At 33.4% G+C, this 23,452-nt stretch overlaps 1 protein-coding gene and 1 long non-coding RNA gene across 3 annotated transcripts; both read left to right on the forward strand.

The window, feature by feature from the left end:
* Positions 1–561: 561 nt before the first annotated feature.
* Positions 562–3,659, forward strand: LOC107462665 (aspartic proteinase Asp1). Of its 2 annotated transcripts, XM_016081288.3 has the most exons (9): positions 563–905; positions 1,279–1,396; positions 1,497–1,723; positions 2,109–2,342; positions 2,440–2,578; positions 2,653–2,847; positions 2,942–3,014; positions 3,129–3,213; positions 3,299–3,659. In XM_016081288.3, exons 1-9 carry the CDS (start codon positions 721–723, stop codon positions 3,399–3,401), a joined length of 1,359 nt encoding a protein of 452 aa, XP_015936774.1. In that variant the 5' UTR covers positions 563–720; the 3' UTR covers positions 3,402–3,659. The 2 variants fall into 2 exon arrangements, with proteins under 2 accessions (XP_020985217.1, XP_015936774.1); XM_021129558.2 differs by lacking the exon at positions 2,653–2,847 and having other exon boundaries at positions 562–905.
* Positions 3,660–16,604: 12,945 nt separating this feature from the next.
* Positions 16,605–22,373, forward strand: LOC107462679 (uncharacterized). The gene is made up of 3 exons (XR_002366866.2): positions 16,605–16,927; positions 21,951–22,106; positions 22,237–22,373. It is a non-coding gene; the product is annotated as an uncharacterized LOC107462679 (long non-coding RNA).
* The last annotated feature ends 1,079 nt before the right edge of the window (positions 22,374–23,452 follow it).

Genomic DNA, 23,452 nt, shown 5'->3' on the forward strand with positions numbered 1-23,452 from the left:
TTAAATAAATTATTTTTATAATAAATAACTTTTTTTTGTTAAAAATGATTATGGCATTTAAAAAAATAATGTGAAAGAGACTATTTAAAATAAAAATATTTTAAATTAATATTTTTAAATATAAAAATAAATTATATTAATATTAAAAAATAAATATAAGATACAAATACAAAATAAATAAAATATATAAAATAAGAGTACGGTTGAATTTAGTTTTAAAAACAAGAATACGTTTAAAAAAGAAGAGTACGGTTGAAAAAAAGAAAAAAATACTTATTTTATCCGTTATTTCTATTTTTTAATGTCAATTTTTACTTTATTCTTATTTAGATCTAGATTTACTTTTATTTATATTTTTTTTTTATCTTTGCACTTCAAAAGAGTACTACTCCTTTGTTGTGATGTTTGGAGTTTTCCACTAATTTTTTTCATATTTTTAGCTAATAAAAAAAAAGGTTACCATATATGAAGGACACGCCACCATGCTTAGCAACGTAATAAAAGACGAATAAGACACGCCAATAGTATATCTCTGTTTCAGTGTTTTCTATTTTTTTGCCATTTTTTTGCGTTCTCATCCTTTCTTAATCAAATCACAATTTCCAAGGTCCATCGCTTACTTCATTGAAATTAAAAACCTTACCTTCAAAGTTCAAACTTCTTGCGGTCTTCTTCTCTTCTCTATTCTTCAGCGGCAAGCAATTTCTTTCGTTTCCAAAAATGAGTGTCAAAAGCTGGAGAATAGTAGCTTTGCACACGGTTATGCTTTTTCTGTTATTTTTTGTCATTTTTCCACTCACTTTATCAGCAGTCAGTCAACCCCGAAACCTCAAGAATCGAAATTCCAAAACTTCTGATGCTTCCTCAGCTATTTTCCAGGTTGAAGGGAATGTCTACCCTCTTGGGTATGTCTCCTATTATTTCTTGGATTCCTTTTTAATGTCCCCAACCTTTAATCCTTATCATAAAGGAAAATCAAACTTTTTTATTGTTGATTCTTCTCCAAATTATGTTTCAGCATGATATTTTTCTTTAAATTTCTTGTCGGTTTGGTTTTTTGGATAGTTTTTCCTGTTTCTGTCTTTTGGTGGGAACTATGCTCATTGTTTTGAAACATTATTCAATCTCATGCGTTCTGAAATAAGCGTCTTATTTTGCTTAGGAAATTTCAGATTGATTCGTCAATAAATCTGCTGACTTTCTAAAGTGAACTTTTTTCAATATTAGGTTTAAATTATACTGCTTAGCAAATTTTTTTTAATGTTCCTCTTTTTACAGGCATTATACAGTGTCCCTAAGCATTGGCAATCCCCCCAAACTATACGATTTTGACATTGACTCTGGTAGTGATCTAACTTGGGTTCAGTGTGATGCACCATGTAAAGGTTGCACCAAGGTAAACATACGTTTAAGTCCATTATGAAATATTAATAGCAACCGTTTAGTCATTGCAAGCTTTTCATTTGATCTCTATCTTATCTTTTGGACTCTCGCAGCCACCAGATCAATTATATAAGCCCAAAAACAACCTTGTGCAATGTGGTGAAGAGTTGTGTGCTGGAATCCACTTATCAAATGAGTATCAATGTGCTGCTCCTTCGGACCAATGCGACTATGAGGTTGAGTACGCTGACCAAGGGTCTTCGCTGGGTGTGTTAGTCCGAGATCAGATTACCTTGCCGTACACCAATGGCTCTGTGGTACGCCCAAGGATAGGCTTTGGGTGAGTGTTTTCTTCCTATCCTTATGTGTGATATTGGTTGCACAATCATTATGGTAAATAGGGATACAAAGATAAACAATTTAGAAGGACAGAAAATGAGAGAAATTTGTGTCTTGAGTCTTAGATGCGTTATTTTGTGTTACCTGCAACACCAAATACATTTTCGTGTCCTTTCCCAACTACCAAATATAGATTTAGTATTTGAGCTGGTGTTGATTCAGCTACAAAAGTACTATACTGTCATTGGTTTTACCACTTTGATCATTGTCAATTATGAAATGATAGCAATATCAAATAAGAGTACTATTGGTGAATGATACTGCAGCAGAATTGTTATTTGCCTTCCTGAATTTATTTAGAGTTTCTTTTTCTTTTGTATGGGTAGGTGTGGATATCATCAGAAGTATTTTGGTCTTAACTCTCCGCCATCGACAGCAGGAGTCCTTGGCCTTGGCAGGGGCATTGTAAGCTTTTTGTCCCAACTTCATGCTCTTGGTTTGATTCGAGATGTGATTGGTCACTGCTTAAGTGTGAAAGGAGGAGGGTTTCTATTCTTTGGAGATGATCTCATTCCCTCTTCCGGAGTTGTTTGGATACCCATGTTTCCTAGTTCCTTGGAGTAAGTTTTTGTTGAAGTTCGTATATATTATTTAATTCCTCAAGAGATGCTTTTATTTTTTCTGTAAATGAGAAAGCTCACACAACCATTTCTTTAGAAAACACTACAGTGCAGGGCCTGCCAAACTTTTATTCGATGGAAAGCTTACATCTATTAAGGATCTTGAACTTATCTTCGATAGTGGCAGCTCATACACATATTTGAATTCTGAAGCTTATCAAGCCACTGTTGATCTGGTAAGATATAAAAAGTGTTGTAGACATAAAAAATTCCATCCCCTCTTATAACCCTTTTTTTATGTGTAATACAGGTAAGTAATGATTTAAAGAGACAGAAATTGGAAAGAGCCATTGATGATGACTCACTTCCGATTTGTTGGAAGGGTGCAAAGCCTTTTAAATCCCTAGGTGAAGTAAAGAGCTATTTCAAGCCCCTGGCATTGAGCTTCCAAAAAGCAAAGGATTTGCAGTTTCAGCTGCCACCAGAATCTTATCTAATTATTACTGTTGGCACCTTCTAAGACTATGAATAACATTTCTACCACTTTATTGAAGAGAACAAGAGAAATTATGCGCCTAACTTTCTGTCCTTTTCTACAGAAACATGGAAATGCATGCTTGGGGATTCTAGATGGCACTGAAGTAGGTCTCGAAAAACTTAACATCATAGGAGGTAAAACTCAATGAAAACCAACAATATAAAATTTGATGCCAATCTCATCTTTCTTCCCCTTTTATCTGAAAATTTGATGGTAATATACATTTTCTTTTCTAATTTGCTCAACAGACATCTCGCTGCAAGATAAGATCGTGATTTATGACAACGAGAATAAGAAGATCGGATGGGTGTCTGCCAACTGTGACAGGCTTAGGTTATAAGCCCAACTCTTCATATTTCTTTAATTGTGACATTAAATACGTATTAGAGAATTCTTGTCTTATTTTTTTTATTAACAGTGTGAATCGTGAAGTTGAAGAAGGTTTTCCACGCCGATATGCTACTGATTCTGGCATCTTTTCTGATCGGTGCCCAGCAATCTATGGTACAACAGAAAAATAAATGAGTTATTTGCCACAAGATGCTCACATGTAAATAAGATAGAACATATGATTATACATAGTACATCATATCTATATGCTTAGTACAATATGTTATGCGTCATAAGATAAGCTAATGTTAATGAAACTATAGATGATAGGTTCCAACCCAACAAGGGTAACTAATGGAGGAAAGTGTTGAAGTAGAGAGATTTTAAATGCCATTAATGCAAGATGTAGACTCGCTGTGGCTTCAATGATTTACTAATGTTGGAAACAAGTATTAAATACTACCCATACATTTAGGAACATAATTCTATTGAATCAGTATGTGCTGGATTTTGATGGTCACTGTGTATAGTAGTAATAATATCACCATGTACACGAAATTTAATATAAAGATAAATTGTGGAGATAATAGCACTAAAATTATTTAGAAAAGAATGACCAAGTATAATATTATAAGGACTATAGTAATCGACAAGAAGATATTAGTAGATATCCAAAATTTTAGTAAAGGATGCTCACCTGTGCGCTTAAAAACCACACAGAACCTAAATCAGGAACACGTTCACTTGAGAAACCCACAAAATCACTGGATGATGGTTGTAGTATGTGATCACTCAGTTGTATTTTTTAAAATGTGGAATAAAAAAGGACCTTGACACTGCTCCTGAAATCTAGAAGGATAGAAGGACTTTGCGTACAATCAAATCCCCTAGTTATATGGAAATGACCGTTGGATCATCCAAATTTGTGGTTGTGGTTGTGGTTCTATAATCAGGTGGGTAAAATACCATTTTTAGATTATTAGGCTGAGGTTGTACAGAGCTACTTGCTCCCTCCATAGAAAACAGCTCAATATGTACGCTTGTGTGCAGAATTAGGGATGCCACCACCAGTAAATTTTTTAGAGATATAATTACTGACATTTTTAGAGATACAATTAGTGGTTAAGTAGGTTATCTATGATATTTTTACTTTTATCTTTTGAATGCTGTCTTGCAGAGGAATGATTGGTAGAATGTCTTGTTCTCTTTTGAATGTGACTATCAAATGTATCTATCCAAATGATCTTGTCGAGCTAGTCGCTCCATAAATCCTTGGCCACCACACATTCATCAGCAGTATGACTATGTTTCCGATGAAAAGCACAATATCTTGTCTTGTCTACATTTTTCATATCTTGATAAGTACCTGCCTTTTGCAAAGGTTAGATAAGCTTGGCATTTAAAATTTCCTTAATAATTTCTTCTCGCTTAGCGTTGAACTGCATGTAAGAGTCATATCGAGGTGTGAGCGGAAAGAGTTTCTTAGCATCCCGAGCTTTATCGTCTTTGTTAGTGTTCCCCTTATTTAGATGTTGAGTTTGTCTAAATTCTTCAATTTTCATTTGACCTTTTGCCTTTTCACGAAATTTAGCAAGTGTCTTTGGCTTTGTAACCACAATAGTCTCCTGAAACTTTTTTGGCCGAAGTCTGCCCTTTATTGAATAAAGATGGACTTCTGGATGAAGATTTAGAATGCTCATAACTATCTTTATGAACCGAGTAACATAATCACGAAGACTCTCTTGTTGTCCTTGCTTAATTATACTCAAGTAATCTAAATCATGTAAATAAATAGAGAATGTTGTGAATTGATCCTTAAAAAGTTTAGTTAGTTCCTAAAAACATGAAATAGATACTATAGACAAAAAAAAATCAATTAAGTGCAGAACTATCTAAAAAAGTAAAAAAATAATGACATAAAAGAAACACCTTTCACTAGCATCATTGAACAAAATTTCTTGACATCCTTTTTGAGTTCACCAAAGCATCATAAAGTGTTAACGTCATAGGTAAAGAAAAATTTCTAAGCAATTGAAAATCCTGACATCTATAGTAAATGGACCGACTTTCGTTGGCTTCGGTAACTGGTTGATTTGATCTTCGCCTTGCCTGAGTTTTAGAAACATGAGTTGGATTAGATTCAACTTCCTCATCCTCTGATTGTTGTAATGATCCACATTTTTTAAAATCTAAATATAAATAAATTATAATTTATTTTATTAATTGGAATTCTTTATTTTTAAAAATTATTTTATTAAAAGTAATTAAATTAATTTCATAATTATTAGAATTGAATTAAATTCATATTTTTATATTTTTTTGTTATTGTGAAATATTATATAAATAAAACTATAATTTTAATAATTTATAAATAATAAAAATTATATATATACATATATATTTTAATTTGAGTAATTGATATTTTTAATTTTAAAAAAAAAATTAGTTAACAATATTATTATCAAGTTTGATATCTACCCATATGACTAAATATCGGTACTCTTCGGTAAACTTGTCTTTATTAATGTTTCATTGTATATCTCTTATTATTATGTTACTAATGTCCTTTATATTAGTAACTTATATATATTATTACTTGGGTTTTAATATATCCAATTTTTATAATTATTCGTTTAGGATATTTATAATTTGAGTTGCTGACTTAGCAGCCTTATAACGCGACACACAACTCCATTTTTTGACAACTCATCACTACCTTAATTAATATCATCATTACCCTTCATTGTCTCTTGGAACCGAACCAAGAAGAAATAAACAAAAAAAAGAAGGCCGTGAGGGAGAGAATAAGAAACTATAAAAGCCATGAACCTTGGCGTTCGATTTCTTGAGATCTGTAACTCGAATAAAAAATCTAATCCGACCAAAGTGTTCGTATCTTCCTCTTCTTCATATTGATGTTACTTTTTTTTGGTAGAAATTGACGGTGATATAGTTCTCCTTCCCCTTAAATTTCGCAAATTGGAGTTTGACAGAGAGAATCACGATAGTTCAGAAATTTAGTGAAACAAATTCTTCGTTGATAGCATAGTTCAAACCAACAAGTAACCCTCTCAATCAAAGTTTAAATTTCAATTTAAAATAATCGAGAGTAATTAAACCTCCGATCGTCTTCTCTAAGAACTACTGTCTAAGAGCGCACAATTTTGATTGCAAGAAAGCAAAGGAGTTTTCAATAAAGAAGCAAACAATAAAGAGATAAAAGAATGATGTAAAATTATAATTAATAAAGCAATAAAGGAATAAAAGAATTAAGTATGTAATATGGACAAGGAATGCTTTAAAAATGAGAGAAAAGTGGTTCAAAACATAAATGAAGCCTTGACTTGGGATTAGTTATGGAATCCTTTCCTTGCCATAACCACAACTATAATAATTATGATGGATTAATCTCACTAAGTCAACCCTTAACATCGAAGAATAGGTCAAGTAAGTATAATTGTTATTAATCCACAAATCCTAACTAACTTACTAATTACCTTAGTAAGAAGTTAGCGTTAGTGAAAACAATAACAATTAACAACCCAAGAATTATCACTAAATGTCGGATATTATGACTCTAATAATCCATATACTCATTTTTCCAAGTCAAGGGGTGAAAATCTACCTCATAATCAAAATTGACATTTTATCAAACACATGAAGGGTATAATCATAAAACATGGCAAAATTGGAAAAATGATAAAAACTATGAACAACCAAATGATCAAAATCAACAAAGGCAACTCAATAAACATGTAAAAGCCAACAATCATCAAATTCATCAACTAGAAATTCAAGATTGTAAAACTATATATGTATTGATAAAGAAAAGTAAAATATAAGAAAGCATAGAACAAGTAGTGTAATAAAAGAAAAAATTAAGAAATATTTACAAGGGAAATGGCTAGAATCAAAGATCAAAACTTGAACTATAAAATTCTACAAAATTATAATTAAAAACCTAAACTAAACTACCTAAAACTACTCTTAAGTATGTTTTATATTGTATGGTAGTGTATGTTATGATATGGTGTTGCTTGCCCCATCATATATGTTTCAGCACCTTCAGAAATGGGCCAAAAAACCTCCAAAATCGCGAGCTACGTGATTTTTTAACGAAGTCACGCGCTGGTACCTTGTGTACGCACAGGTATGTGCGCACGCACACTTGGCCGAATTCTCAGGTTGTGCGCACGCACACTTCGTAGTGCTTTTCTCCTTTGTTTCTTCATGTTTCCTCCCTCTTGCATGCCCTTCTTCCATTCTTGTCAAGCCATTCCTACCTATTGCATCTGAAATCACTCAACAAAACATCAAGGTATCGAATGGAATGCAACTGGAATAAAAATTGATCAAATTAAGCACAAAAGAGTATGTTTTCACAATTAGACGTAATTTAAAGAGAAAACACAAAAGCATGCTATTTAGATGAATAAATGTGGGTTTATATGATGAAATCCACTCAAATCAATCCAAAATTTATCGTCAAATATGGATTCATCAATTCCCCCACACTTAAACAATATCATGTCCTCATGCTAATCACAATCAAAGGAAAAGGGTAAAAAGACAAGCAACTTATTCAATGCAACTACTTACATGTATGCAACTATGCTAAATGTTAACTACCTCTATCTATAATATGGTTCCTATGGATTTTGGAAAAAAACAAACAATGAAATCTCAATCAATCCAAAATAAAACCTTAGGGCTATGGTAAGAAAATATAGCAATATGGCCAATGTCCAAAGATTCGATTTGAAATTTTCAAAGACTAACAAGCAACTTGCAAGAAGATATAGGATAAGAGATGGAAACATAGAATTAAGTAATTGAACCCCTCACTGGATGTGTTTACACTCTAATCGCTCAGTGTGTAGGGCTTAATCACTCAATTCTCCTTTAGTCATGTTTTTTAGGATTTGCTAGTTATCTAACAATCAACACATACTTGATGCATGAATGCAAATATCATGAGGACTTTTGAGAGTTGTAATAGGGTTAGGGTAAGGGTAGGATTAATATGGTTAAGTGGACTAGTAGATTGGATCTTTGATTAGTTCAAGTGTTCTGCCTAATCATATTAACCTATTTACACACACAAAAAATAACCTAACTCCCCATTCATTCCCTTTTTCTGATATTCACTCATACATTCTTCTTTCTAATTCAACCACATATGCATTCTTTTATTTAGCATTATTATTATCATTCATTTTTTCTTTTCTTTTCTTTTCTTTTTTTTCTTTTTTCATTTTTTTCAAAAAAATATACACTAAAACTTTTTTTTAATATTGTCAAAAAGAGATGCATATGTTTTAAGTAATGAATGCATGAGTATTTACCCATCTTTTCAAATTTTCTCAATGAACACCCAAAGAAAACTAACTACCAATATTTTTCCACAAATCTTCCCCTACACTTAAATAAAACATACTACTCAACCCAAACTAATCAAAGATACAATTAATAGACATTAATAGTTTTTTGCTTAGGGCAAAAGGTGTGCTTAAAATTAGAACAAATGGAAATTAAAGGCTCAAAATTGGGTTACAATGGTAAATATAAGGGTTAGTCATATGGGTTAGTGAGTTTAAATTTCAAAAATCGTCTCAATCATACTAAATGCATTCAAAACATCAAATATAGGGCATAAAAATTCAAGCAAATCTAAGATCACAATCATGAAAGGAGTATAACACATAAGAACAAAATTTGTGGTTGAAGATGTGCAACCATCCAATAAAGCTCAAATCTCACTAGGTGTTTTGTTCTAACTCTTTTCTATGTTCCATTAAAAAGAATACTTCAAGCAAGTCAAAAAACAAGTTTCAAATCTAATCAATAGAACGCCCTAAAAGGGATTTCTTGAAAATTCCTTGTTGTTTTTACCAAACTTATTTCTTATAGTAGACAACATGCAAATAAAACTATAAGCAAACTAAGTAAAGTGCAATGCAATAAAATAATAAACAAATATTCACAAAACATAACTATTAAAAACTAGAAAATAGTGCAAAGTGTTGAGAAAGAGAAATTTACGCTCCGAAAATTGTAGATCCTCCCCCACACTTAAACGTTGCACGGTCCTCCGTGCACACACATGACCCAGGGGTGAAGAAATATGAGACTCCATCTTTAGCTGGCGGAGGCGGGGGCTTGGGATGCTGGATAAAATAAATAAATCAGAATTGAGGAAGAGTTCATATGAGTGTGGTGTGATAAAAGACAATGTGTGTATTCTAAGTGTACACGGTTTAGAAAACACACATTGACTGGGTAAAACGGTGTCCACACAATCAAAAGAAAAATAGCATGTGTTCCTCAATTAAGTAGCCTAGGTCCCAAGTAAAGATAAGCAATAGTGAAGGCACAAACAAACCTAGGAAATCACAACTAAAGTGAATTGAATATATGAGATATTAGATATTGAAATTGTGCAAGTGGAAGCGCAAAATTGATATAGAAGCACAATAAATAATAACCATCCAATAATGAAAAGAAAACTCCTTATTCATCATGAAAAATAATGGAATAGCCACATGGTAAATGTACTTGTTGCAAAAAGTGACAAGCTTGATAAGAATCAAGTTGAGTCACTCAAACAAATGCAAAGCATTAAAAATAAACAAGTGCCTTGTAATGTGATGAATTTGATATGGAAATCATGATGAACAAGTAATTTCAACTCAATTCACTTAAGTAAAAGTGCACAATTCATGATTAAGTTGCCACAAAAGGATATAATCTAATGTATATGGTAGCTACAACATATGAATCAAACTCAGTTCATTTAGGCAATCAAACAAGGATTTGATGCTCAGTACATATATTCATCAAAAACCATGCCAAAATTCAAGCAAGAACCAACCCAATTAACATCAATCAAATACTTGCAATTTATTCAATTAAGAAACAACTAAACCAAAACTAATATAATTACTAAAATGAAAATGAAAAGCAATTAAAACTAAGTAAAACAAGTAGAAAAACATGAAAAAAAGTAAGAGAAGAGAGGGATGGAGGGGGTGGAAGTGCGTTAGGGCTTAATACAACGTGCAATAAAAATTTTGCTCAAAACAACACTTATGCATACGCACACTAGGTGAAAAAAGGAAGTGTGCGCCAGCACAAGGGTGTGCGAACGCTCTGGACAGAGAGGGAGTGAAGAAGTGTGCGTGTGCGCACGCACAGAACACGCTATTTTTTTAATAACTTGGGGGAAGGATCATGTGTGCGCGCGCACCCATAGAAGCAAAATTTGATTGGGGTTCATACGCACAGGGTGTGCCACCGCTCCCAGCAGAAAGGGTGAAAGCTGGTGTGTGGACGCACAGGTGGGTGCGCACGCACAAAGCGCAAGAAAAACAGGGGAGCGCCGACGCACAAGTAGTGCGAGCGCTCTGAACAGAGGGTGCGCAGGCTAGTGTGCGCGCGCACATGAAACGAAATATAGAGATTGCGTGCGCACGCACAAGGGCGTGCGCACGTACGATGCCCTTTTTTTCCAAAATTTTTTTCTCAAATTCTAAGGTACTCAACCTTAGCTCAATCAAAATTTCACCCCAAACATACAAACATTCAAAATTTCATGGCCCATATGCAAATTAACCTATCGAACTCAAAGATTAAACTACTCCTAAGTCAACCAATCATAACAAAAAGCAACTAAGTCAAAATATAAACAAAAAGAGAGGAGTTCAAGAGACAAAATTTAATAAGCAAAAGCTAAAAGAAGAGAAAGGTTGGAACAATGTTATCATGGTAGGGTGTCTCCCACCTAACACTTTGGTTTATAGTCCTTAAGTTGGACTTGTTGAGGAGACTCTTGTTAGGCTGGCTTGTGTTTCCACTCTTCCTTGAATCTCCATCCAAGCTTGCACTTCATAGGTCCTTCGGGATCTCATATTCTAGTTTCCTTTCTCATTCTTGTTGATCTATATGCTTCAAGTCAGATGGACAAACTCTCAAATTACCCCTGAAGTAACCCAATACTCTCCACAAATCACCCAATGGTACTTTACATCCCACTTGAACTCAAACTCTTGAATTGGTTTTCTTGAAGAGCCTTGGATTCACTTGACAACTAACACTCATTTCTCTACCATTGATAAACTCCATTTGTAGGGTTTATCTTGTGCTTAATTTAGGAGATTTTATCAACTTTTTCTACATGTATTCAATGAAATGGCATGGTTTCATAACTATCTCCTAATTTGTGCTTAAGTATGAAAACATGCTTTTTAGGCCTTAATTTGCTAACTACAATAAAATTCATTAAAATTAACCAAAAAATAATAATTAAAAAATCAAATACAAATAAAAAATAGTCAAACTATAATATAATTTTTTTCACTATCTTTTTTTTAATTTTTAACTTTAATAAAATTGTTCAAAATAATATTTGTTAATAGAATCATCTTTATTTTAAAAAATAAGTCACATCATTTGAGCATATATACGAAATTGTAAAATAAAATAAATAAAGTTAATAACTAAAAGAAGAATAAAAACAAAAAATGAAAAAAGTGTTTAAAAATTATATAATTATTAATTTTATAATAGTAATCACTCTTTTATTTAATAAAAAAAAAGAAAAATAAAAATTTTTGGCCCGGTGAACCGTTCCGCCCCGCCAAAATCCGCCAATTTGGCGGTGCGGGTTTGGCGGATTTTTTTAATTTGGCAGGCTCCAAATCCTAGCCTGACCCGTCTTTTTAGCGAGTTTAGCGGATCGGCCCGACGGGCTCGACCCGTTTTGCCACCCCTACTAGATGCCTTGATGTGTTTGTTAGTGGATTCAAGATGAAAAGGCTAGGAATGGATCAAGGGAGTGAAGAGAAAAGCATGCAAAGTGGAGAACTCATGGAAAAACAAGGATTTGGAGTGCATACATCGATGCGCACGCGTGGCAGGCGCACACGCGTGGAAGATGAAGCCGCATGGCGACGCGTATGCGTGCACTACGCGTACGCGTGGATAGAAAAATGTCAAGCGACGCATACGCGTGACCTACGCGTATGTGTCGCTGCTCGCACGTGGCCTCATAAAAGTGAAAATGCTGGAAGCGATTTCTGAGCTTCCTAGGCCCAAATCCAACTCATCTCTGAACCTATTACATGCAGAATTTAAGATGGGTCAAGGGGGATGATACATACACTTTAGTTTTACTGAGAGATGTAGAATTCTAGAGAGAAGGGCTCTCTCCTCTCTCTAGATTAGGGTTCTTAGTTTTATTTTCCTTTTAGATCTAGATTTACTTCTTCTTTTGCCTTAATTTTCCTTTTATCTTACTTGTTCTAGCATTTTTACTTCTCTCGTAGTTCCTTTATATTGTTAATTTTAGTGTATGAACTCTTATGTAGATCTCCATTTTCGTTCAATGCAATTTATGATTTCCATGTCTTCTTATATCTGCTTTAGTTTCCTATTGTTGATCTCTTGTTTTTGTAGTTGTAGTTCCCTTTAATTCTTGCAATTTGCCATGCTCTATGTTTATGCCCATTAAGTGTTTGATGAAATGTTTCTTTTAGTCATAGCTTAGATTTTTCTCCTCTTGGCTTTAGTTGAGTAATTGGTGACACTTGAGTTATCAAACTCTTTTGTTGATTGATAATTGGAAGTTGCTAGTCAATTTGAATGCCACTAAAGCTAGTCTTTCACTATGATTTGACTAGGACTTGTGGTCTCAAGTTGATATCCACTTGACTTTCCTTCATAGTTAGAGGTTAACTAAGTGGAGTAATAGACAATTCTTGTCACATTTGATGATGATAACGAGGATAGGACTTCTAGTTCTCATACCTTGCCAAGAGCTTTCTTAGTTATTAGTTTATTTCTTTTACAATTTACATTTCTTGTTTCTTATCCAAAAACCCCAAAATATACTTCCTAGCCAATAACAAGAACACTTTCCTGCAATTTTTTGAGAGATGACCCGAGGTTTAAATACTTCGATTTGTTTTATTGGGATTTGTACATGTGACAAACAAATTTTTTATTGAGGAATTGTTTGTTGGTTTAGAACTATACTTGCAACGAGATTTCATTTGTGAAATTTTATACCGATTGGCAATTTCCGTTCATCAACCATGTAACACCTAAGAAAGACCTTAAGTTAGTAATCCGTCTCCAAGATAGCATATTGATGGGGGCCAATGAAGTTCATCGGTGAAATTGCCACCCAATCAATATGTTCTTGGAACGGAATTGCTTTCTCACCAACCTCCTCTTCCCCATCACTTAAGTCATACTTTGGAGGTTGTGTGAAGTCCACATCAACCTAAGAAAGACCATGTAACAACCTAAGAAAGACCTTAAGTTAGTAATCCGTCTCCAAGATAGCATATTGATGGGGGCCAATGAAGTTCATCGGTGAAATTGCCACCCAATCAATATGTTCTTGGAACGGAATTGCTTCCTCACCAACCTCCTCTTTCCCATCACTTAAGTCATACTTTGGAGGTTGTGTGAAGTCCACATCAACCTCTTCTTCAAATCCAAAGGGGGAAGGTTCATCAAGATCATTGAGGGCTTTGACCAATGCGGACAAAAAATTATCAATGATGGAATCCATATATTGATCAATCTTCCTCAATTCTCCCTTTACCTCTTCCGGTTCACATACCTCACTTTCTTCGTCTTGTTTTAATTCATGCTCTAATTCTTCTTCTTTCCCTTGTGGCTCCATGCTCTCCTCCTCACTACACCCTTTAGTCAATGATTCATATTCTTCAAGAGAAGGGCCTTGATCGGATGAGCGTAGTAGGACCAAGCGGTTCACCGCTTCAGCTATGGTGGCCATGAATTGCCCTTGAATGTCTTGATGGTCTTGGATCAAGGGTTGGAGGGCTTTATATTGGGGTGAAGAAAGAGGTTCATTGTTTGGGAAAAATGTTGTATATGTGGGAGGTAGTTCATATTGGTAAGTGTTTTGAGGTGGTATGTAAGAAGGTGGATGGTGGTAATGGTGTGGTGTTTGAAAATGTGGTGATTGAGGATTATGCTGGGGGTGCGGGTCATAGGCATATGGTGGTGAAAGTGCATAATCAAAGTGAAATCCATCATATCCTTGGTTTGGGTATGTATATTGGGAAGGGTTTGGCTCGTTGTAGCATGGGGGAGGTTGCTCCTTCTAAAACCGATGCTCCAATTCCATGATGCAATCCAAAATTGAAGTTATCAAGCCCTACAAAATGATCATAACCATACTCCAAACCAAGAGGATGATAACTCATAGAGAAAATTGAAAATAAAAACTAGAGACATCAATTAACAAAAGAAACAAAATCCTAATTAATAGCAAAAATAATCAAACAACTCAAAAAGTATCTATTCGCACTATTCACATATTCACAATAACCAAAATTATGGCACTCATTGTACTAGCTCCCTGGCAACGACGCTAAAAACTTGATAGATGAGAGAATTGTGTCGGTTCAGAAATTTTAGCAAAACAATTTCTTCATTGATAGCATAGTCCAAACCAACAAGTAACCCTCTCAATCAAAGCTTAAATTTCAATTTAAAATAACCGAGAGTAATTAAACCTCGGGTCGTCTTCTCTAGGAACTAATGTCTAAGAGCGCACAATTTTAGTTGCAAGAAAGCAAAGGAGTTTTCAATAAAGAAGCAAACAATAAAGAGATAAAAGAATGATCCAAAATTGCAATTAATAAAGTAATAAAGGAATAAAAGAACTAAGTATGTAATATAGACAAGTAATGCTTTAAAACTGAGAGAAAAGTGGTTCAAAACATAAATGAAGCCTTGACTTGGGATTAGTTATGGAATCCCTTCCTTGCCATAACTATAACTATGATAATTATGATGGATTAATCTCACTAAGTCAACTCTTAACATCGAAGAATAGGTCAAGTAAGCATAATTGTTATTAATCCACAAATCCTAACTAACTTACTAATTACCTTAGTAAGAAGCTAGCGTTAGTGGAAACAATAACAATTAACAACCCAAGAATTATCACTAAATGTCGGACATTATGGCTCTAGTAATTCATATACTCATTTTCCTAAGTCAAAGGGTGGAAATCTACCCCATAATCAAAATTGACATTTCATCAAACACATGGAGGGCATAATCATAAAACATGGCAAAATTGGAAAAATGATAAAGACTATAAACAAGCAAATGATCAAACTCAACAAAGACAACTCAATAAACATGTAAAAGCCAACAATCATCAAATTCGTCAACTAGAAATACAAGATTGCAAAACTGTATATGTATTGATAAAGAAAAGTAAAATATAAGAAAGTGTAGAACAAGTAGTGTAATAAAAGAGAAAATTAAAAAATACTTACAATGAAAATGGCTAGAATCAAAGATCAAAACTTGAACTATAAAATACTACAAAATTCTAATTAAAAATCCTAAGAAACTTGAGAGAAAAACCTAATTAAAAATGACGTGGAGGAATTGGATTCTTCTTCTTCTTTGTCCAGACGGAGAACGACAAGGTGGCTGCTAGAGCGTGCTGCTACTGCGTGAAGACCGACGGAGAGAGAGCACGGGTACAAGGAAGGGAGAGGGTGAGGATAGACTGCTGATGTCCGGTAGAGGATTAGGGGGTGATGTGCTTTTTATTAGTAGACTGGTATACAATAATGAAGAACAATTTTTTAGATGTGTTCTTCTTTTTTGTATGAATGGGAGTAGAAAAGATTAGATTAGGGTTCTTGAAAAATGAAGCAATCTTTTAGTGTATATGAATAATGAAATGTATTTTAGTTTTGTTTTTTAAATTGATTCAGATTTAAAATTATAAACTTAAAGCTAATTAAATTTTGACTAAATTAAAAGGATTAAGATAGTTTTTGTCCAATATAAAAAAATAAGATATTTAAGCCATTTTATAAAATTAAATAAAAAATATTTTTTATTTTTATTAAAGTATAAGGGTGATTCAGTAAAAGTATTGATATGATATATATTTAAAACGAAAATAATTAATTATTGACGTAAAAAATATAATCCGCATGTCGTATTTTAATTTGTCCACGTTTTTATCGTATTAATACGTATGAATTTATCATCGTACCGAAACAAACAACTATTAATAAATATTATTTGTTACAATTGCCATCGAAACAACATAAATTATCCTTTTTTACTCTTTCTCTTTCTTATTTATTTTTTCTTACCTCTTACTATTTATCCAATGAAACACTGTATTTATCAATGTTCTGAAAATCTGACCGGACTGGCCAGTTCGACTAAATTAACCGGAAATCGATCATTTAGTCAGTCTAGTTGATGCTAAAAACCGATTTGCCAAAAATCAGAGGAAAAATCGAATGAATCGGTGGTTAATTGGCGAACTGTATAAATCGACCGGGTTTGGGCATCCCGGTTCGCTACTATAGGTCTGGATTTACGAAACCCTATCAGAGCTGCAGCCACTTTCAAGTTCCAGAACGCGTACTGGCCCCCGCCACTCTCGCCACTGACAGTGACAACCCTCTCGAAGGTCTGATCGGCCCTCTCAAATGTCAAGCCAGTTGTCGGCGGCCCTGAGTTGCTGATTTTTCTGTTTTGTTAAGTTTGGTTCGCTTATGGCTCTCACTTGCGTGCCTCAACTCAGTCGTGGACTTCTCTCATTGCCGTCGCTCATGCATGCTTGCTTCTCGTCGACATTTTTCTGCTTCGTCTCTGTTCTCTCTCTCTCTTTCTCGTAGCTTAGTCACTGTCACCGTTGGTAAGCCTCCATCCCTCTACTGCTTTTTCAATTTCATTTTTTGGGAGTTAGTTACTATTTTTCTGGATTTAATTATGTTGATGGTTTTTTTCCGGGTTAATTAGTTGTTTTCTGAGTTAATTTTTTTCGTTGTTCATTGTTGTTAGCAGGGATGGATTGTTGTTGTTTTGTTCTGACTTCTGGATTAATTATTATTAATTATTGGTAATTTTTTGAGTTATTTTTGTGCTGCTTTTTTAAATTCTGATTTAATTTACTAGTTGTTGGCTTGTTTCCAAGTAAAATTAGTTAAACTTAAAAACTTGGTTTGTTATATTAATTCTGATTTTTGAGTTTTGTTAGGTTTTGTTATATTGATTCTGATTTTTGAGTTGTTGGTTGCTGATTTTTTTTCTAATTCTTCTAATTCTGAGTTGTTGATGGTACTTTGCTGGGAATGAATGTGTCAATATACAATTGAGATACTTGTGCTCTTCAACTAGATCTAGTTCTGATTTGATACTAAAAGAAGAGTTTTCAGTTGAAATCCAAGATGAAAAAACTAATAAGCTTGTTCGCTGTGCCAATGTTGTGAAATACATAGCCTCAGCTAAAGCAGACTAAAAAATTGTTGAAAAGCCCTGAAACTTCACTCTATTATTCTTTTGGAGATGTGAAATTCTAAGTTATATGAACCTGTGTTAAGTTTGCTTAGTAGCATATATGACTTAATGTTAGTTTTCTTAACAGTGTGCATTATATGGGAATGTCTTAATTCGTTATGCGTGGATTTCTCCAGATTTTGGTTTTTGATCAAGTTTCATGCTCGGTGAATTCGAAGAAGAAGAAGAAGAAGAAGAAGAGAGAGTAATTTGCTTTTTTTTTTTTTTTTGGTTTTTGAATTCTTCGGCTTTGAATGCTTTTGGATGTTGAGAAGTTTTTGGATTCTAAGTTTTTCTTGAATACTTGATTAGTATTGAGAATATAAATGTAATAGAACAAGATTTAGTTTAAGAAAAAGTGAAAGAAGAGAAGGTAAACTCTTGATTATTAGTTAGTTATTCTGTTTCAGGTCAATAACTTTTATATAGTGTGCACATTTTGTATTTGGAAGTGTGATTCAATTTTTAGTTTAAAATAATATGATCAATATGTATTGATTCTCAATAATTATGTTTTTAATTTTAAATCTTTGAATTCATTTCTGTTTTTTATATCACAAAATTTTTTTCTTTTATTATGAATTCTTAATGATAAAATATGAATAAATTACTATGTAAAATACTAAAATGATAAATTTTAAAATTTTATTAGTTTAAACAATATTAAATTTGAATATTTAAAATTGTATATTAAATTTTTAATAATTTTATTGTATATTTATTTAAATCGATTTGACCTAAGTCCAACTCTCATTAAATCATTAAACTATTAAACCAATAACTTAATCGATTTAATGAACAGTTCAGTTTTTACAACTTTGGTATTGATACTACACATGTCTTCAGTTTCATCCGAAAATGATAAAAAGAACTTGGAGCTAGGTTGCAATTCCAATTTTTTGGTGGAATTGATGTGTCAACAAATATATATTTTTTTATTATTTTCCATAGTAGTAATTCCAAAGCTTCACGCTGATTCCCGACTTAACAGTTGGTGAATATTGTGGTTGTTATATAATACGGATACCTACTATCTAAGTCCACAATAAAATAAAATAAATATTTTATTAAAATAATATTAAAATTTAATTACTCAGATCGGTTAAAAGATTTTATATCAATGATACAAATTTAGTTAACGAAAACAAAGATATACCATATTGGCCTATTTTGTTTAGGGTTCGTGATATTTCACTAATAATATATATTGATTTGTATTTATTTGTGTAATAAAATATTTTTTATTTCTAAAATTTAGTAAAAATCTTAAAAATAACTCTTAGTTATATTTTGTTTTAATATTTTTTTAAAAATTATTTATTTACATCAAATATATTATTTATGGCTAATTTTTTAAAATATTTTAGGACAAATTCAACAAAAATTTTATAAAAACAAACTTTAAGCATAAGTTTTCTGTTCGGATTCTTTTTCTTTTTTAAAATTGTTCTCCAAGTCCTCTCAAGATGCTATCAGAACATTTTTTTTCTTTTTCTTAGTTCTCTCTTTTTTATTGAATTTAAGACAGTCATACTTATAGTGGCTATCTCTTTACAATGATGACAAGTTATTTTAGTGAAGTCTCTCTTCATACCATGATTCTTCTGTCTATCGATAACTGCGTGCATTGCACGATGGATATGAAGAAGTAGTCCATTATCCCGGCAATAATGAGCCAAACTAGTATTTGCAGTGAATCCCCCTGTTAAGTAATCGTGCATTACGATAGGAGCGCCCAATTCTCTAGCAAATACAGCTCTTTTTATCATTTCTTCGCATGTACCTGCAGTAGCGTTCAAGTAATGCCCTTTGATTTCACCAGTTTCGGCCTGGGATTTAAAAAAAGTTCTTTCGGTTAAAACGCCATGCGACTCGGCCGGGTATTTGACTTCAGCTTAGCTGCTTAGCGAATGCCACGTCTCGCCACTCATTTGAAATTACCGGTTGAGCCCATGCCATCCCTAAGGGTTATGGTGGGGAGTGGTCACAGAAGGGCCACGGGATTGTACGTGATTTTCGCGGCGAACTCGGTAACATGATATGAGTTTACTTCTTCTCCTTGCGCCTTCCGCCTCCTCGGCTCACTTCGGTTGAAAAGACTTTCTCCTTAGGCGCATGTCTCAGCAACACAAAACGAGGGTTTCGCTCGTTATAGGACTTGACCAAACATCTTACGAGGGCAGGTAGTAGCGTTAGCGTACTAAGAGCCCTCTGGTTGCATTTGAGCTCGTTCTTTTGCTATTTTTCTTGTTTCTCATGATTCTCCTTAGTCTTCTAACAAAAAATACAATTTTATCATCTGATAAATTATTATTGGAATCATCTTTTAATGACTCAACAGTAGATTTTAATGTCACTTCTTTTTTTTATCATCATGGTTCAAGTGGGTGGTTTCATATGTAAGGAATTTTTCTCTCAACTCATCATAAGATATTTGTTTTAGGTTACCACTATCAGTAATGACTGTAACTTTAGTTTCTCACTCTTTGGTAAGACTTCTCAATATTTTTCTCATTAGCACTTATTCGGTGTGAGTCATCCCATAACATCCAAGCTATTGATGATGATCGAAAATCTCTTGAATATTATTTCATTAATGGTTTCTCCTTCCTTCGTAGCAAATATTTCATATTCTTTTCTCAGCATGTCGATCCTTGTTTCCTTCATTTGTTTGGTGCCCTCATGAGTTACTTGGAATTTATCCCAAATCTCTTTTGCTGTTTTGTACCTTGATATCTTTTGGTACTCCACAAAACTAGTTGATTAATGCATCATGTTGATTGCTTTGGCATTTAACTCCACCTTTTTTTTTGTCTTCATCATTCCATTTAGCTTCTTTTTTGGGTGTCACTACTCCTTGTGCACTTGTTTTTGTTAGAATTTGTGGACCATTCATGATGATCTTCTATATATTGTAGTCAATAAATTGGACAAAAATTTGCACCATTTTCTTCCAGTAATTGTAGTTCTTACCATTGAAGAAGGGAGGTCTATTGTTGGACTGACCTTTAGTGAGCATGTAAGTCACAATATTTGAACCTATGTTGTTAGCCATTCGGATCTTTTCTCTAAGCTATGAAGCTTGCTCTCTTGAGACCAAGCTCTGATACCAATTGAAGGTTTGAGAATGACCTAGAGAAGAGGGGGTTGAATCTATAACTTCCTTTTTAAACTTCTTTTGCTTTTAACTTCATATTGAAATAGGAACTTAGTTGCTGTTAAGTCTGTCAAATTTAAATTTCGGGGACATTTTTATTTTGTCTCTTCACGATACTGACTGACACAGAGCAACAAGTCATTTGTGGATAGCTTGGACTTCTAAGATATTGATAATATAGGATACACTTTTATTATATCTCTTCACGAAAGAAAAATAAAAGAAGAGTAGGGAAGAGAAATTCACACAACCATATATCCTGGTTCAACCACCATGTGTAATATGACCTATATCTAGTCTTCTCCACAATAATGATAAAATTTTCACTATTTTTCAAAGACTATAAACACCAATTTTTCTAGGATTCAATCCAATCATATCCAGGACAAATTCAGCTTCTATCCAAACTATATTTGACTAGGTTTACTCCCTAGAGTTTTAACCATTAAATGCTCACCTAACTTAACAAGGGAATTCTCTCAAGATCATGTGTACAAAACAGAAAAACATACAAAAGAGTTTTGACATAATTTTCTTGGTTTTTGTTATATCTCTCTTTGCCTTTTCTTTCAATGGCTTTTACTGATTCCTCACATAATGTCCTTTTCTATTGAAAAAAAAAAAACAAAGAAAGATGAATACTGAAAAAAAAAATTTAATGTAAAATTCTGAAGGAGAAAAAGGGATAGCTTGAAAGTTATGAGAATCCAAACTTGTGTGCTCACTCTTTGAATCAATCTTTGGTCGTTTACCCTTTTAATAGTGGAGTAAAAGTTTAAACAGTTGACTTCTTCTTCCCCAAATATCACAGCAGCAGTACAAAAGACAACAGCAGTGATTAAAGCTAACATACAAACAAACTTTGCTACTTCTCTTTTATCCTTTTTCAATCTTCTTCAAGAATCTAAGTCATTCATCAATGCTTTAACTCCAAATTTCATTCTTAACCTTTGATTTGTAATAGAGTTTTCATAACTTTTACTTTCTTCAAATTTTCAGTTTGGTGCTTGTAAAAGGATAGCATTCTCAACACGTTATCAATAAAGCACAAAGAAAAAAAAGATTTTTTGATTCACCTCTTGATTTAAACTTAACTTTTAAATCCTAGCTTTTGACTTGCCTGATTTTAGTAATTCACTTTTTTTTTTCTTTGATTTGAATCTAATCAGAATTTCTTTTTTTTTTTTCTTTTTTTTGTGACTACTTCACGTGTGTAAAAAATAAGAGAAGAGAGAGAATGAATTCAGTTGCTTTTTGTTTGGTTCAGATGGGAATGAATTGTTATGGATAGTGCTCAACAACTATTTTCTTGAGCCATGAGTGATTGTAATGAATGCTTATGGGCTTGAACTACTATCGGGCCTGATTAGTTTGCTACTGGGTATGTTTTTTTATCTTTATAACTTTTGCACAATGAACAAACTAATTATATTGGGCTTTTAACCTAATAATAATATTTGATCATCATCAATTAATTATTATTAATTTTTTAAACTTAACAATAAGTGCAGCTGAGGCCCAGCACAGTTGGCATACCTGTCTGCCTCATACAACGCTTTTCAAATCTCAGCTGAGGCTGGTTGTTGGTTTAAGAATCCGTGTGTGAGTGTGTGTGTGTGAAACATGGGTGTAATGCCTAGGATTGGGGAAGTAATTTTTGTAATAAATTCTAGTTTTATTTTTTTTAAAAAAATCATATCTGCTCTTCAAATTAAAATTATTAATACAAATTTATGTGGAGATTCTCAAAAATCAAGCCAAACAATAATAAAAATAATGCTATAAATCCAAGTATTTTTATTAATCAAATCTAATTAAGTTAGTTTAATATAATAAAAATTAATTATGACTAATATTATTTTAAATTTTATTATTTAATTTAATTAAATAATATTTATAAAAAAATTTAAATGTGTAGTATTACTCCAATAACAAATATATAATTTGTATAGACATACGTACATAGATTACATAGCAAATATAATGTTTGTATATACGTGTATTGTATCGATTACATAATAACTGAAAGTAATCAACGTTGAAAGGCCAAATCCTTCTTATATATTCTCCCTAAGGCCTACGACAAATAACAATTTATACTCATAGATACTTGAATCTCTTCTAAGACGACTAAACGAAAACTCCAATAGCCACATGTAGATCGAATCAACCTGTACACAAATCGATCACAGTTAGAAAACGAGTCCGGGACTCTTCACCGGTCGGAATCAATGCTTCAAGATGGCGAGCAATGACATCACAACCGAAGCCCCGACCATAGCCATCGAGCCGAAAACAGCCACAGCAGCTCCAGCCTGTGGCCCTGGTGTTGGCTCTGATGATGGCGCCGAGCCAATGTCCTGTCCGGTAGAGTAAGCAAAACAGAAGATTGCGACAGCGAGGATGAAGGCAAGGGACCTGAACATAGTGCTCATTTGAGAAGCCATTGTAGAAGCTCTAAAGAGAAAAGAAATAGCTTGAAATGAAGTTGCTCGTTGCTGATCACAGTGGTAACCGTTATTTATAGGAAGGGGAAGGCGCGTGGGGCCGGTCGGGAGTGTGGATGCGTGGAGTGGAGAGAGAGGGAGTAACAAGTGTTGGCGCGTGATTGGGTGGGGTAAGTTAGACGGGTGTCTACGTTTGTGTGCGCTCTGCGCCATGAGCACGGTTTTGTTAATCAACCGTCGCTGCCTCACTGGTTGGCTTCTATGCTTAGCGTCGAAGGGA

The sequence above is a fragment of the Arachis duranensis genome, chromosome 8 (genome assembly GCF_000817695.3).
Source record: "Arachis duranensis cultivar V14167 chromosome 8, aradu.V14167.gnm2.J7QH, whole genome shotgun sequence".
Lineage (NCBI taxonomy): Eukaryota > Viridiplantae > Streptophyta > Magnoliopsida > Fabales > Fabaceae > Arachis > Arachis duranensis.

Coding starts and splice junctions, on each gene's coding strand:
- LOC107462665 (XM_016081288.3), top strand. CDS start 721: ATGAGTGTCAAAAGCTGGAGAATAGTAGCTTTGCACACGGTTATGCTT. Junction 2,343..2,439: donor ATGTTTCCTAGTTCCTTGGA/GTAAGTTTTTGT, acceptor CCATTTCTTTAG/AAAACACTACAGTGCAGGGC. Junction 3,214..3,298: donor GCCAACTGTGACAGGCTTAG/GTTATAAGCCCA, acceptor TTTTATTAACAG/TGTGAATCGTGAAGTTGAAG.